General features: G+C 41.7%; 1 protein-coding gene across 1 annotated transcript in view; it reads right to left on the bottom strand.

Annotated features, from left to right (window-relative positions):
- Window positions 1-1,264: 1,264 nt before the first annotated feature.
- The window catches only part of GREM2 (gremlin 2, DAN family BMP antagonist), a 46,056-nt gene continuing 32,516 nt past the window's right edge, over window positions 1,265-14,804 (bottom strand). The window contains exon 2 of the mRNA XM_004691059.2: window positions 1,265-1,772. Coding sequence (XP_004691116.1) covers window positions 1,265-1,771 — 507 coding nt within the window. The 5' untranslated portion in view covers window position 1,772. The remainder of the gene's footprint in view (window positions 1,773-14,804) is intronic.

Raw genomic sequence — 14,804 nt, 5'->3', positions numbered from 1 at the left:
ATTCCTTTCTTTCAAAAGGAAGGTAGGTGCTTTCTGTAACAGTTCAACGAGATTTCTATCCTATACATTTTATCCTTTACTCCCTCCTGTTCCACAGAATGGACTGACTCCTTATATTTTTAAATATTTATTTCTTTTAACAGGATTTCTTTTTTTTGAATGTAATGATAGTGAAATAGTATAACTTCTCACTCCACATATGTACATTAAACATAACAGGGGCTTTTAGTTTCAGGTTAACAACTTCTCTGCACCGGTCCATCCTAACCCAGTTTCTACTTTGTGCTACAATGCTTTACCACCTTCAAGTGAAATGCTATTCAGTGAAAAGTCCTCACTCCCAACCCAATCTAAGAATAGGTGTGTGCCAGTGAACTGCTGATGAGGCGTTATTCTGAAGGAACGACCTGGGCACGTCATTACTTGCTGCTGCAAAGTCAGAGCCAGAGACAATGGAGACAACACATGGATGGGTCATGATGGGTTTGAACAGCTCTGTATGATACAGGCCAGTCATAAGACTACCACTAATATAAAGATGTGTGTGTGTGTGAGATACTTTTCTAATTTCAGTGGATTATAGCTTGCACACCGAAGTTCACCTTCAGGTCACAGAGATGGGTGGTGGCTGGGGGTGGGAAGAGCGTGGCCTGCTCCATGCAAGGATTCCAGGAAAGCCCACTGGCCATCCAAGTCATTCAAACGTCTCCTTCGTGTGTCAGGAGACCCTCCCTGTCCTTCAAAGCCTCCCTTACATATGTCGGGTCTAAGTCAACATCGCAGCAGCCCAACGTGAAGCCTGACTGGAGCGACCAGAGTGAACACTGTCGGCCAGAGACCAGTAGGGAAGACGGGAGCGAAATCCACGCGGCCTTCGTGTCCTGGGGAGTTGCTGGGCCGGAGCCAATTCCAGGGCGATGGTCGCTTTTCCACATGGTGGAAACTGCATGCCCGCTGGACAGTGAAGGATCCCTCAGACGGCTGCGTGGTGGCCGATGGTTTTCCAGCATCTTCCTTCTGGTGTGAGACACAGCCCCGTTGAGGGACCCCGGTGAGGCCCAGGGCCAGCCGGGAAGCGTCCTCAGAGCCCGGCTCTGTGCTGCATGTTTGCGACAAGCGACATCCTCAGCCCCCAGGGGTGTTCTTGCTGCGGGCGGGGCAGCATGTGAGTGAGCTGGGGGGACAGGGGCCGGGCAGCGGCAGGCGGGCCGCGGCCAGGGCCAGCTGCGTGGGGGCCTGCGCTCTGTCCCCGAGCTCGGCCAGCTCACTGCCTGTCAGTGTTGCTCAGGTTCACTGACATGCACCGGCACTGCTTCACCTTCTGCACTTTCTTGAGGAGAAACGGTGGGTCCAGCCCAGGGCATTCGAGCTCCACGAAGACGGAGGCGAAGCGCTGCGGTTTGCAGAAGGCGCAGGACTGGAAGGACCCCCCCTCCTCCTTCACGTGCCGGGGGATGTAGAAGGAGTTGCACTGGCCGTAGCAGAAGCGGTTGAGGATGGTGCGGCTGCGGCAGCCCTCCTCGCTCACCGTCTGCCTCAGGGGCTGCGTCTTGCACCAGTCACTCCGGAGGTACTTGCGTTCGGTGACCACCAGGGCCTCCTGACTGGACGCCAGCACCTCCTTCACCTGACGCTGCCATTTCTCTGAGTGGTTGCTGCTGCCGTCCTTGTACGGGGAGGGGATGGCCCCGGCCGGCCGGGGCTGCCGGGCTTCTGGCACCTTCGCCAGCGCCGTCACCAGGAGCAAAGACAGAGAAAGCTTCCAGAACATTCTGCAACGAGAAGAGAGGTACAAGGGTTGGTTGCAACGGGTGATGGTTGGGCACGTGGCTCCCGTCAATTGCTCTCTGTGGGAGGAGGAGGGGGGCTTCCGTCAGTCGGGACGAAGCTCATGGACGCTGGTGTCTGCTGCTGGATGCAGCAGGGAAATGCGATCTTAGGCTTACCGATGCAAAATGCTATCCGAAATATTGCCCCGTGGTAAGCGGATGCACAAAATATTAATTTATAATGCATCTATAAGCATACACTTGGAGCGATTTCAGATTTACAAAGCGGAGGATGTCACAAACAAGCCCACGTCGGTTTGAAGTGCGTCTCGGTGTTTGCCTAGTGCTAACAGCTCTATATGTCTGTGTATACATAGATCTCCTTTGGGCCTCAGAAAACCCTTCAGTCGGAGGTGGTATCATTATCTCTGCTTGGCAATAAAGGAAACCGCAGGGCACAGTGTTTTTTGTTTTGTTTTTAATAATATAATAGTTTATTTTTACATCTTTTGGTGCATTTTCCCATCTCAGTTGTAATCCCCATGGGCTTCACATTATCAAATAGGACACAGAGTTTTAATAAATCCAAGTTTGCTCAACAATTAAGGAATGATTCAGGATTTGTTGAGGTAAATTTGGTTTACAACATTGTATATGTGTTAGAGGTGAAGGTTCACACCCTACAGACATATACTGTCTGTAGCCCACACTCACCACCAAAGCACTCATAAAGCTCTGATAAATTCCATTTACCCCACACTTTTTGCTTCCTCCATCACAACTCAGTTCTGAAGTCAGATTTCAAATATTTGTTTTTGTGTTTCTTTCCTTTGTTTATGAAAGTTACTTCTGAGTGAAATAAATCATTTCTGTATTTTTATTTCTCCTGATTTATTGGATTATCTGAACAGTCTTGACAAAAGAAATACATCATGACTTTCCCATCAAACTTGCAATTAAAAGCATGAGAAAAACATGCAAACAACAATGATCATTATATGGGAATAATAGTATGTGTGTGCAACTTAGTAACTCTGGAATCAATAACATTGGAATCATTTGGGAAGCTTTAGAATATAGATTCCTGAACGCCACTTCAATAGCATTCTGAATCAGAATCCGAGGTCTGGATTGAGAATGTTGTTTCAGATGATTTCCATGGATACCAGATGTGCTAGGGTATAGGGAAGGAGCAAAGAGACGACATTTGTTCTTCCTAAAGAAGGAACAGGAGAAACCTAGGAAGTAACATTTCAGTAAATCTCTTAAAATTCAAGTAGTATTAACTCAGAGTCAGATAATATCTGAGGAGGTTCCTTGTATTGCTCTTGAGAAGATGCTCTAATAGTTCATCAGAAGGACAATTGTACCCAGAGAGTTCCATGGCTAATGGAAAAGTTGGGACACTTGTGGACATCGAAGACCACTACATATTTCATCAGAAGGAAAACAGAAGCTAAACAGAAGCAATTCATGCTTCATTGAATTTGAGGTGGGTGGAGAGAAAGGCATGGAAGTTGCTGTCCATGGTGGGAATCAAGGTTGCCACTGACCCAGGAGCTGTGAGTATGAGAGTGCTAAACAGTGTGGAGGCACACATGCTTCACTGAAGGTAGGCACTGTGGAGAAGCTGGGGTCTGTTTAAGGTGAAGCTTCTCCCAAAGAAGAGGGAAAAAAGTGTATTAGAACGAGTCACCCTTTGTGACTAACCCTGATATGATAAAGTGTACAAGGTGAGCAGACAGAAAAGCCTGCTGAACATGGAGGAGTATTGGGAGTATCTCTCACATAAGTCAGTTCTACCCCTCCAACCACTTGCAATAGAGATTGAGTCACTCGGTGACTCAAAAACTGCAACAACACATTTCAGTTCCGACAGAAGTTGAAAAAGACAAAAGCTAAGTCAGATAGAACCACAGTGCCGCTTACTGGAATAGTGGAAGGAGTTCAAATCTCTAAGTTATATAGAAACTTAAAAAATAGGGAAATTAGAAGCAGGAAGATCGGTAGACCTCCACATGGCAACTTGAAGCCCCCAAAGGAATATGACCTCACAAGGAGAGAGCAGCTTTCCAGAGTCAAACCACATCTGAGATACAGTAGAACTTATCTGATGGTCATAGAATATTCACTGTTTCCAAGTAAAATTAAAGACATGGAAGGAAATGCAGAAAAGCAAGTCAAAACGATATAGAGAAATCAGAAAAACTAACAAAAGAGATACAACAAAATTTAGAAAAAAAATTAATGAATGGAAACTCTAATGGTCAGAAAATAAAAATGGAAGCTTTAGATAAGAAATTCAGCATGAAAGTGAACCATGGATAGGATAAACAGCTCTAGAGAAAACCCTGAGCGCAGAATAGAACAAAAGGAGACTAGAAACATATGCAAGGACCAGGTCGGAGAAAAGGGAGAAATACAGTGAAAAACATATGAATAAATGCTTCAAGAACTCTTTAATTCTCAAATAAAAAGAAATATAAACTGATGGACAGAATGAGACTAATTCCATCAACTAACCAAGTTATGTCACTGTTTACACCTGTTTTACCTCAGGAAGGCTTGAACAGGCACTACCTGGCAGGGGAGGGAGATGATGTTTGTGGCAAGATTCTGAACTAGCAGGCTTCCAGTTCTCAGAGAGCAGCGATTGCTCAGCGTACATTCAAACAAACAAATTGCCTGTACAAACACCTGGAACAAAAAAAGTCCTGTCATTCAGTTCGTCAACACTTTTTGTTTGCTAATTCAAGGTTGTTTCATGTGTTTTTATGTTAAGAATGCTAACAGCAAATAATAAAGTGATAAAAATGTGTACCCTTTCTATTTCTCTGAAATTTATGAAAAATGGATTATTTTATTCCATCTTTTGGTCTCTTTTTCTGATTTTTCTTTCTCTGAGATCTTACTGGTTGTTTTTCTCCAAGGACTTTGCCAAAACTCTGTTTTCTCACTCCTTAGATTCTTGCTAAGAATTTCCTTTGTGCTTATGACTTCTCTGCTCATGACTTCCAGATATTATACCCAACTGCCCCCCAAACTTTCTTTAAATGTCCTGTGGGCATCCCAAATTCCATATGTTCTAAATCCCATAATATTATTTTCAATTGTTTTCTTCTGACAGTTCCTGTCATTATGAGTAGCACAAAATGTATCTTTTCATCCAAGCCAGAGAGTGAGAACTATGGTAGAGATTATTAATTTAATATCTTGGAATCAATGTCCCCATTTTCCCTTGCTAACAGAAGCACACTTCTGTTTCTGTATTGGAGCTCAAGTTCCTTAAGAACCATTTACATAGCATGGAGTGCTGTATCGATCGATCCAAGTCAAGTGGTTATCACATTCTCCTTACAAGTGCTGTAAGTGTGTTCAAATCATTAGTCCCCATTTCTTCCTTTTTTTCTAAGCGATATGCTTGATATATACTATAGATTAGGACAGACATAAAAATGTGTAATGTTGGGAATAAATTAGCTGTGATAGTGAGCTATTATTGTATTACTTTTCTTCTGGAGACATTAAAGAATATAGCACACATTTTATTCTAAAGCATCAACTTTAAAGTATTTTTAAAATGACAGCCACGGCAAGTTCTAGATATTAACTAAAAAGTTTGTAAGAGTTTGTACAGATTTACAGCTAAAAATGCTAAGATAATAATATACTAAAGTATTATTGTATTGTAGTAATAGTTTTAAGTGCAAGAACTGCTTTATGGTCAACAATTCATCCTTGAATTATCTGATAACATAAAAAATTTATGTCACAAGCAAATGTTTTGAAGAAAGACCTCAAGTCTGGTCTTTATCTGTTCATGTATTCAGGTCTCTTGAGCGCTGCAACCTCTCTTTCTTGACAGTTTTTCAAAATACTCAGTTGGCTAATAGTTCCACAGAGGACTGGAAAGCCCCACATTAAGTAATTTAATTGAAACAAGAAATCTGGTTCAGTTGGTGTAAAATCTTACGCATTTTAACTTTCTCAAGTTCATTCCTTTTCACAATTGATGTTGCATTCAGATTAATTCTAGTGTAAATTCAAGGTTCTTGACTTAAACAAAACAAAACAAAACAAAACAAACGAAACCAGAGACAACCAGAAGATTTAAAATGTGCCAGTGAATATGGAATCACATAAAAAGTAAAGAATAAAAAATTGTCAAAGACTTAAAAACATGAACACCATCTCCAAAATAGTCTCCACATTATGAGCCTATAAAATGCAACATTTTTAAAAATAATGTAAGCATGAATTGGTTCACTCACTTATTCGACATGTTCCATGCACTTCCTTAATGGTTGAGATGCAAAGATGATTAAGACTTCAACTTCAAACGAGGAATGAAATACATAAACAAAAATGGTATTAGCCATGGCAGTAGGAAACCAGTTACTATTTAAGTAATCAATGAAAGAAATTGCGTGGACCTGAACTAAGGGGAAATGAGGGTAGAAAGAGTTTAGATACTTGAGCTTTAACATGTTGAAGTAATTGAGTGACCACAGGGACAAAGAGAAGGGGAAAGTCAGGAAATAAGATGCGAATTTGAGACTTTGGTTGGTACTGTGATGGAGAATGTTAGAGGGACAGTTGGTTGGCAAGGGCAGGAAGAGTCTCTAGAGCATGAGAAAAGAAAGATACCTGGTGGAAGTTAGCATCTGAAGTGATGTTATGTTGTTTCTTATGTGGAGATAATAAGATCATTGAAATCAGAGGAGAAGTAGGCTGAAGATGGAACTCTGAGGACACAATCTTTTCAGGGGAGTAAGGAAAGGCAATAAACTAAGGTGACTGAGGAGAGGAGCAAATAGTCAAGACTATAAGAAGTCAGGTGAGTAAAGACTGAAAAATATTTGCTAGTCATAAAGTGTCAGAAGTGTGAGAAGTGGGAGCAATGTTTACTTGGGGGAAAGTGAACATAATGCACAGTGAATCCTGTTGATCATGTTCTGATATGTTGCAGATAATCTATAAATCATCTAAACTTCCAAGTACTTAAGGATTCATTCTGAAGTGGTAAAAAAAGTAATAGAGGCAAGACTTACTTTCTGAAGCACAACATCTATAACTCAAGCAAAATCACATTGGAAAAGCTAAACAAAATGTGCCAAACTGATGCTTGGCATTGAAATTCCTTTATTCACCATCTGATGTTTCCCTTTTTCTAAAAAAGTCATTAATTTCTCAAAGCATATAATTTCCTAGTCCTCTCCGATGGAAAACCCTAGCACAGTAGAAACCAACTCTGACTGGCAGCATCCCTGGGACTGAGCACACGTCCTAACACGGCAGATGACCAACAAATATTTATTGAATAAATGAACAACTATCTACTATGTTAGAGGAAAGAAAGATCCACTTTTACAAGTATTCAATAGCCAGAATACAACTGAATGCAAGCCTGAAAAGTTAGAGTGATCATCCCTTTTCTTTCTATTTAGGAAATAAAGCAAACGTAAGTGTACCATTCATGCAGCAAATATTTACTAAGGGCACATGTGTTCATGATGGTTCATGTCTATTCTGATTTTTATAACTCTGTTTAGATCTCTCCTTGGATCTGGCTAATTATAAATAATGTAAATAAAAAGAACTTCTACTGAACTTTTGAAGTTTTTCTAGAGAATGGTTCTTATTACCATCAAAACAGAGCCAGTTATACCTTAAGCCAAACTTATCAAATGCTTTCTAATATATTGTTTCTAAACAAAAGTATTGATACATTTTCCCAAGTTTTATTAACAACATATACTATTTCTATTTAATATAAATTCAATATATTTCAATATTAAGGAAATTCTCATTTCCTTAATAAGTGACCCTCAAGCCCATTTTAAACAGAACTACTTGGGAATTTGTTAAAAGTGCATCTACTAGAACCATATATAATGAATTCTGATTCTCAAGACATGATCTCAATTCTAAGAAGTAGTGTTTTTAATAAGCACTTCATATTCTAAGAACACAACCTAAATTATTTGTCTAAAAAATAATTATCTGGGCTCTGCTTCACTGCCCAGGACAAATTTCATTAATTATATCCTCATCAATAAGGTCCAGGGACTAATACATCGCAATCATTGTTAAACTTAATTGAAATTTAGATCTAATATCTGCTCTTTCTTTGAGCAACTTTCTCATGTTTAGAATAAAGGCTTCATTGTGACATGAAGTGATGGGTGTTGCAGAGGCATAACCCCTAATTGCAGTCAGATATTTGAAGAACTGTCCTGTAAGAAAGTCACAAGTAAGCCTCTCCTGAGCTAGCCCAGAGTAAATTGAGAGCAATGAGCAAATAATACAGGAAGAAATATTCTTACTTACTCTCTATATATCCTTAAGTGGCAACAATAGCTCTTTAGAAATAAATGGGATCCAGAAAAAATAATAAGAAACAGAGCACAAATTAGTAGTTACCAGAGGAGGACGCTGAGGAGATATGGGAACAACTTCAGAGTCCATGATTTCCTGTTGAGGTAATGAAGATGCTTTGGAAATCGATGGAGGTGGCAGTTATACAACATTGAGTGTACTAAATGCCACTGAAATGTGCATGAAGCCCTTCTGTGAATAAAATTCAGCTTATGGTTAAGATCTAAAATCAACAAAAGCCAAATATTAGTCTAAAAAATGGACGCATTGACTCATAGCACATTACATTCTTCATCTCTGAGAAAATATGCAAATGCAGGTTTTGTGATTATTGTTCAGTGATGTTGTAAAAAAAAGGTGCCATGTTAGAATCAAATCAACTTGCTTTACTTTTTAAAATGTAATTCTTTTCCTTTAAAATAACCATTTCACTTATTTATAAAGATTCTGGTAGAGGATTTTTGGTTGGAGGTAAGTATTGTAACATACAGCTGAAGAGGTGTGAACTACACCCCTAAATCATATAAGATGTTATAAACCATTATCATCTTAAAAACAATAAAAAAGAAAATAGAATTTACTGTTGAAAAACTAATGAAATATGAGAATACAACATCAGCTTCAAAATGTTTGTGTGTTTAATAAATGCTTCATAATAAAGATATTTATTTTGGCCATGATAACATTGATATGTTTATTAGCTATTGGTATAGAAAGGATAAGTTAAGTTGTTATTAAGAAACTAAAGGTGAGTAATGAGCATGAAATGAACACATTGGGGTAGAGATGATGCTTTAAGCCAAGAACATGGATAAGCACATGTAGATAGCTACTAGAAAAAAGTACGAGTGTCCTCACAACTTTGGGAGACCCCAGCGTCAAAAAGTAATGGTAACACGAAGAAACCACAAATATTGAGAAGAAACAGCCAGGTGTGACTAAAGTAAATGAGGGATACTAATCGCACACAAACCAGAAGAAGAAGATACTTTAAGGAAGAGCCATCAACTCTTTGGAATTCTCTTAAGAGTAGATGTTAACAGTTGGTGATGAAGAAGAAGAAGAAAAAGGCCTGTAAAGTTGGCAATATGGAGGTCTGGTCAACTTCACCAACAGCAAAGACAGTGGAGATGTTAGTAAAAGAAATCACATTCAACAGTGAAGGGAGAACGGGAAGTGAGGATGTAGAAAGAGCAATTATAAACAACACTCTGGAAAGTCCGCTAGGCATGATACCAGAGGATGGAGAAGGGAGCAGGTGTGGAGGGGTGTTAGTGGTGTCACAAATGGTGAGTGTGAGGTTACAGAAGGGTTAAATCATTTTAGTTAAATAATAGACAATTGTGCCATTAAACTTACTTTTCAGTGAAACAACGGATGAATCCAACAAATTCTATAAACCGCCAACACATATCACATTACATGTCCAAGCAATGAAGTTTTAAATGTTTTCTCCACTTATCTATCTGATTACTTGGTAAGTTCCTTTTATTAAGTTGGACCTATTACTCCAACTTTCCCCCCTCATTTTCCCCATAATTGCAAAAAAATAATTTGTTACTTTTCTCCTTTAAATAGTCCCCATATATTCGAATTAGATACTATCTCAGAAGTGCTTTAAATCTCTGGGAGGTACTTTATGTCAGCAAAGCTTTTATTATTTTTCCTCATTTATTTTCTTTCTCTCTCTGGGAGGGCACTTTTGAGATTACATGGAGGTCGGGATTTATGAGTTAAACAACATGAATACTTAAATAACACAAGTACTAACACTTAAAGAAGAAGGGATAAAGGTCATTGCAAAATACTGTATATTTGGGGACTAACAATTTTGTTTTGTGGGTTTTCTTCCTGAGGCCGAGTTCCAGAGGGCAATAAAAGGTAAAACTCATTAGTGCATCATTATCTTTTGTCTGAAGGAAACAATGTGTGGTTTCTGGGCAGCCCCCTCGTGTTTGCATTGGTCCTGGATAGATTTCAAACCAACTATATTGTTTGAACAATTTCCTCTCTTAAGCATGAAAGAGACCACCAGTGAACCACAGACTTGATGCTAAATTACTAGGCGATGACTCTTCTGCCTCTTAAAGGTTTCTAGATCTGAGCCACTGAAATCAGGGATCTTTCCTTCTTCTAATGACAAAGAGCTAAGTCTTTAAATCAGACCTCCCATGCAGTCTACTCCACTCCTGCCTACATTGTGCACCGTGGATTTCTGAGCAGTGTTTTGAAATTCAGCTCACTGAGCTCTCTTACCATGAGTTTTAATAGCAAGTCTTTAGAAATGGCAAAGGATTTGCAAATTCAAAGTTATCAACAGCTGCATAATCAACAGATAAGGTTGATGACAAATATTCAGTATGTCTTCTTTCTAAAAATGAAGCGTAAAAGTAATATTGCTGATTAATTTTTTGTATTCTGTGTTTCTCTGAATTTCCTTATTTTCCTTAGGTATTTCATCAAAGATTTTGTTTGTTTGTTTGTTTGTTTGTTTGTTTGTTTTACAGGTGATATTGAAAGTTCATCTGTGAAGAAATCTAATGTTTTTGGGTCATCTGGCTGGAAATTTCTTTCACAGGACTTCGCAGTAAGTATATCATATACCATGTCCTCATAAAGAAAATTAATTGATTTGTTCCTCCTCAAGGTATAAGTGCATGTCTAACTTAAACAGCAATAATAAGGGAGCAAGATGGTATCAGAGAAAATTACTTGCTGGTGGCCCAGGGATTAAGTCTTGTGTTATCACCCCTACTGCCTGAGTTTGATCCCCAGCCAGGGAGTAATTCCACATAGGGATCAGCGGACTCCTCCTGTCTCCCTGCTGCTCCCCTCAGCAGTGTATTTCAGTAGATCTGCCTATTCTGCTCCCCACTCTGTCTCTGGTGACTCCTGTCATCTCCCTCCCCTCGCCTCCCCCATCCCAAACTCTGGCCTGCACCCCAGCTCTTGTATGCATAAATAAATTAATCTTTAAAAAAATCCATTGATGTGCACTTCTCTTTGAATGGCTGTTTCACTCAAGCATGGTTACCAGCTCAGAGCCTTTGGGGGCAGCCAAGTGACTAAAACTCTTCCGGTTTAGCTGCTGTTGCAGCCTGGCAGGGGAGGCGAAGACCCGGAGCTGGGCGGCTCCTTGCTGAGCTGCCTGTGGCCATTTGTCAGCCCATTTAGCCGCTGAAGCTGCTGTTCCGAGTGGCACGTGTCTGGTGCGGTGCTGGCCCCAGACCTGAAATGAGTTCTCAACTCTGGTTGCAGCAAAGGATTTGTTTTTTTCCATGGTTCCCTCCCCAGAAGCCACTGAAACAATTACAGAAATGAGTGGTGGAATCCTGGCCCCCAAGTATGGAGCACAGAGCGCATGGCTCACATCCCTACAGCGACGCAGAAGTTGGCCAGCGTCAGAGCGGCGCCCAACCCTGGCCTCAGCCCTGACCAGGGAGCACTTCCTGCAGGTTACTCGGGGGCAGCCGATCCCACAGCCCGGAATCGAGCTGCGGAGCACAGATCCTCCTGGCTGAACAGCCCAACTAAGCACGGCGCCCCTCCTGGGCCGCTCAGGAGCCAGGCTTCATCCTTTGCAAGTTAGGAGCGGTGCCCTCCTCACAGACGCTCTCAGCCCAGAGCCCCAGGGGACTAACTGGGTCACAGGTTTCAGGAGCCACAGGAGCCACGTCCACACGGCCTGTGGCTAACACGTGCCTACTGCAGCTTCTCCCCTTCCTGTGGCCACAAGGCATGCAGCGTAATGGACGCTGATGATTATGCCAGCGCAGAGGTTCTCAACTGTGGTACTGTCTGTATTCTGGAGGGCATAGTTTCATGCTTGGGAAGACTGTCCTTTTTCTTGTAGTCTGACTCCTGGCTTCTGCCCTCAAGATCTCCAGATCAGCTCTTCTCTCTCTTTTAGATAAGACACAAACATTCGCAAAAGTCTTTTGTGGAGAGCTATTTAGCAGAAGCTTCATAGCAGAATAAACTTCATAGCAATACATAAAAAGAGCTCTCACTATTTTGTGGCTAGGCACATAATTCATTGAATGTATTGCAAGAATGTATTTAACAGCAATTCTTATAATCTGCTGGGTGACAATGAAAAATCTTACACAAGGGTTTCTTTTATTTATTTTTTTAAAAAGATTTATTTATTTATGCATACAGAGCTGGGGTGCAGGGGCGGTGAGAAGATTCACCAGAGACAGAGCGGGGAGCAGAACAGGCAGATCGACGAAGTCCACTGCTGAGGGGAGCAGCGGGCGGGCCAGGAGAGGTCTGCCGTGACCTGTGGTCACCTCCGGGGTGACCACAGGGTGACCCGGGGTGACCACCTCCGGGTCCATGCCGAAGTGGCTTTAGCTTCTTAGTGCAGTGCTTTAACCTGCTGCACCACCAGGGAGGGCCTCTTTCTTTATTTTTTTAACCGCCCCACTAGTGTCTGCCAACCTCTGCAAGGGTCACTTTAATGTATATAGTTCACATCTATAATGTGAATTCTTAAAAGTAAAATGGTTGAGTCAAAGGTCATGAGTTTTCATCATTTTGGCATGTATCATGTGGCTGGCACTCTGTCCAGCCACCTCCAAGTACTGTGCACCCCTGTGATCATCCACCACCCATGGGTGCTGTTGAGTCCTGTCCTGCCCTGTCAGGCACGCAGTGCCTTCTGACTGTGGCTGGGAATTGCTCCAGGTTCACTTAACCTCAGCAGCCCTGCCCGTGAGCACCTTCCCTTGCCACATGAGTCAGATCCTGGTCCACTGGGTACGGTGCACCCCCAGCCCAGACCCTCACTAATGGGACAAGCACCATTTTGCATGAGCAACAGTGCACTGGGACATGACTGACACTCTCTGAGGGGAAACAGCCAGGCATTTGTGGCCTTAGAAACTTTTTCACCAACCTTCTGTTTGTTAAGTAAACCCCGCTGTATTTGCATATTCCTGCAATTATTACTGCGTGGGTGAGAACCCACGGGCAGTGGGCTGTTACCCTCCTTGACACTGCACTTTGACATTTTCTTTCAACATTACTTGTTGAGGCAACATTGGTGTACAACTCTATATGATTTAGAGGAATAGTTCCACACCTCTTCAGATGTGAACTCCCATAACACACCACCAAAGCACCCATAATCCTCCGCTATAGACCAATGAACTCACTTTGTTCCTCATTCTCCCACCACCACTTCTAGTAACCTCGGGTCAGCAGCCATGTTTTGGGGGAGGGGCTTAGTTCATTTTGTTTACTTTATCCCTTTGGTTTTTAGTCCACATATGCATGAGATTGTTCATTATGTGTCTTTCTCCTTCTGACTGATTTAACTTAAATCTTGTCATTTGCACCAAGATGAGTGGAGCCAGAGAAGATTTTACTAAATCTTGAGGCTTTCTTAAAGGGAACATTTGAGGAATGTCGAGATCAAGAAGCCAAATTTCCATAAGGTAAAGCTGCTTTCATTCAGTTTCCTTTACTGTCTGCACACTTCTGATGATTTCAGTATTATTCCAGGCTAATATGCACATACTCCAAGATACTGACACTCTCACTGATGCTTGAATAAAAATACTTTTTTAACATTCAGACAAAGAGACGGTCTGTGAACAACAAGCCTAAGAGGAATTAATGGCATCCCTGAAGGGACGCATTTGTACGCTAAGAGCCGAGGGAAATTTTTATAACTCGTGTTCTAACGTTACTGTCATCTTTCTGAATCGTTAAGATATATATTTGTAAGTCTTTCTGGAAGTGGTAATTAATAGAGTTTGAACATATTTAAATTGTTTTCATTTGTTTTCTAGTCACTGGAATAACTCCAAAGGAAAAAGAGGCAGAACTCACCCAGAGTGACCAGAGAACTTGAACTTTCCATGTGAGCCCACCTGCACTTGCCCAGGCCAGTGAGAGTCTGAACTGATGTCAGGGAAGACACCAGGCCGTCCAGAGGTCTGGTGACCCTGCCAGTGACCAGCCACACAAGCCGCAAACCTAATGCAAGCTTACGCCAGGCCTGTCCACAGCAGTCAAACGCTCTGGGCATGGCTGCGGCCAGGTGCATGGGGGGGGAGGGGTTGCCGGCTTGTGAAGACTGAAGAGTGTATTATTATGAGAGGGCACATGGAACCAAGAAGTGTGAATTGTTGAAGCTCGTGCTTGAGCACTTACATTTTCTCAACCCAGAGGGGTTTGCTAATTTTTCCTAAGATGGGAGCATGGGCTTGAAAACACAGAGTGAGCTGGGGCCATAACAGTGTTCCAGGTAGGGCTGTATATCTGAGTGCACCTGCTGAAGGATACGGTTTTCCAGGAAGATGTGGTATTTGAAAGAGGCAAACATTGAGCCTTGGAGAAAACTTACAAAAATCCTTCAAAGAAGACAGAGGAGGAACACCAGAATGCCAGCGAGGCAAGGGGTGGGGTGGCGGGTGAAGCGTGACCTACATCTAGTAGCGGAGCCAGAACGGAAATGATAAATTCCTACCATTGAGATACCTTAGTTAAAGTGGTTTCGGTTATACTATGCGAGAGAAAATAAATGCAGATTATTTTTTCCCTCAGAGACTGAAGCAGACCTTAGAAATCACAGTCTGTTGCTCTTTTCTTTCTTCCTTTCTTTACTTCTCTTTCTTCCCTACTTTGCCTCCTTCTTTCTTTCAACCT

Source organism: Condylura cristata, unplaced genomic scaffold, assembly GCF_000260355.1.
Source record: "Condylura cristata isolate star-nosed mole 26May11 unplaced genomic scaffold, ConCri1.0 scaffold00029, whole genome shotgun sequence".
Classification (NCBI taxonomy): Eukaryota; Metazoa; Chordata; class Mammalia; order Eulipotyphla; family Talpidae; genus Condylura; species Condylura cristata.
Note: the sequence above shows the minus strand (reverse complement) of the source record. Positions and strands in the feature narration are given on the sequence as shown.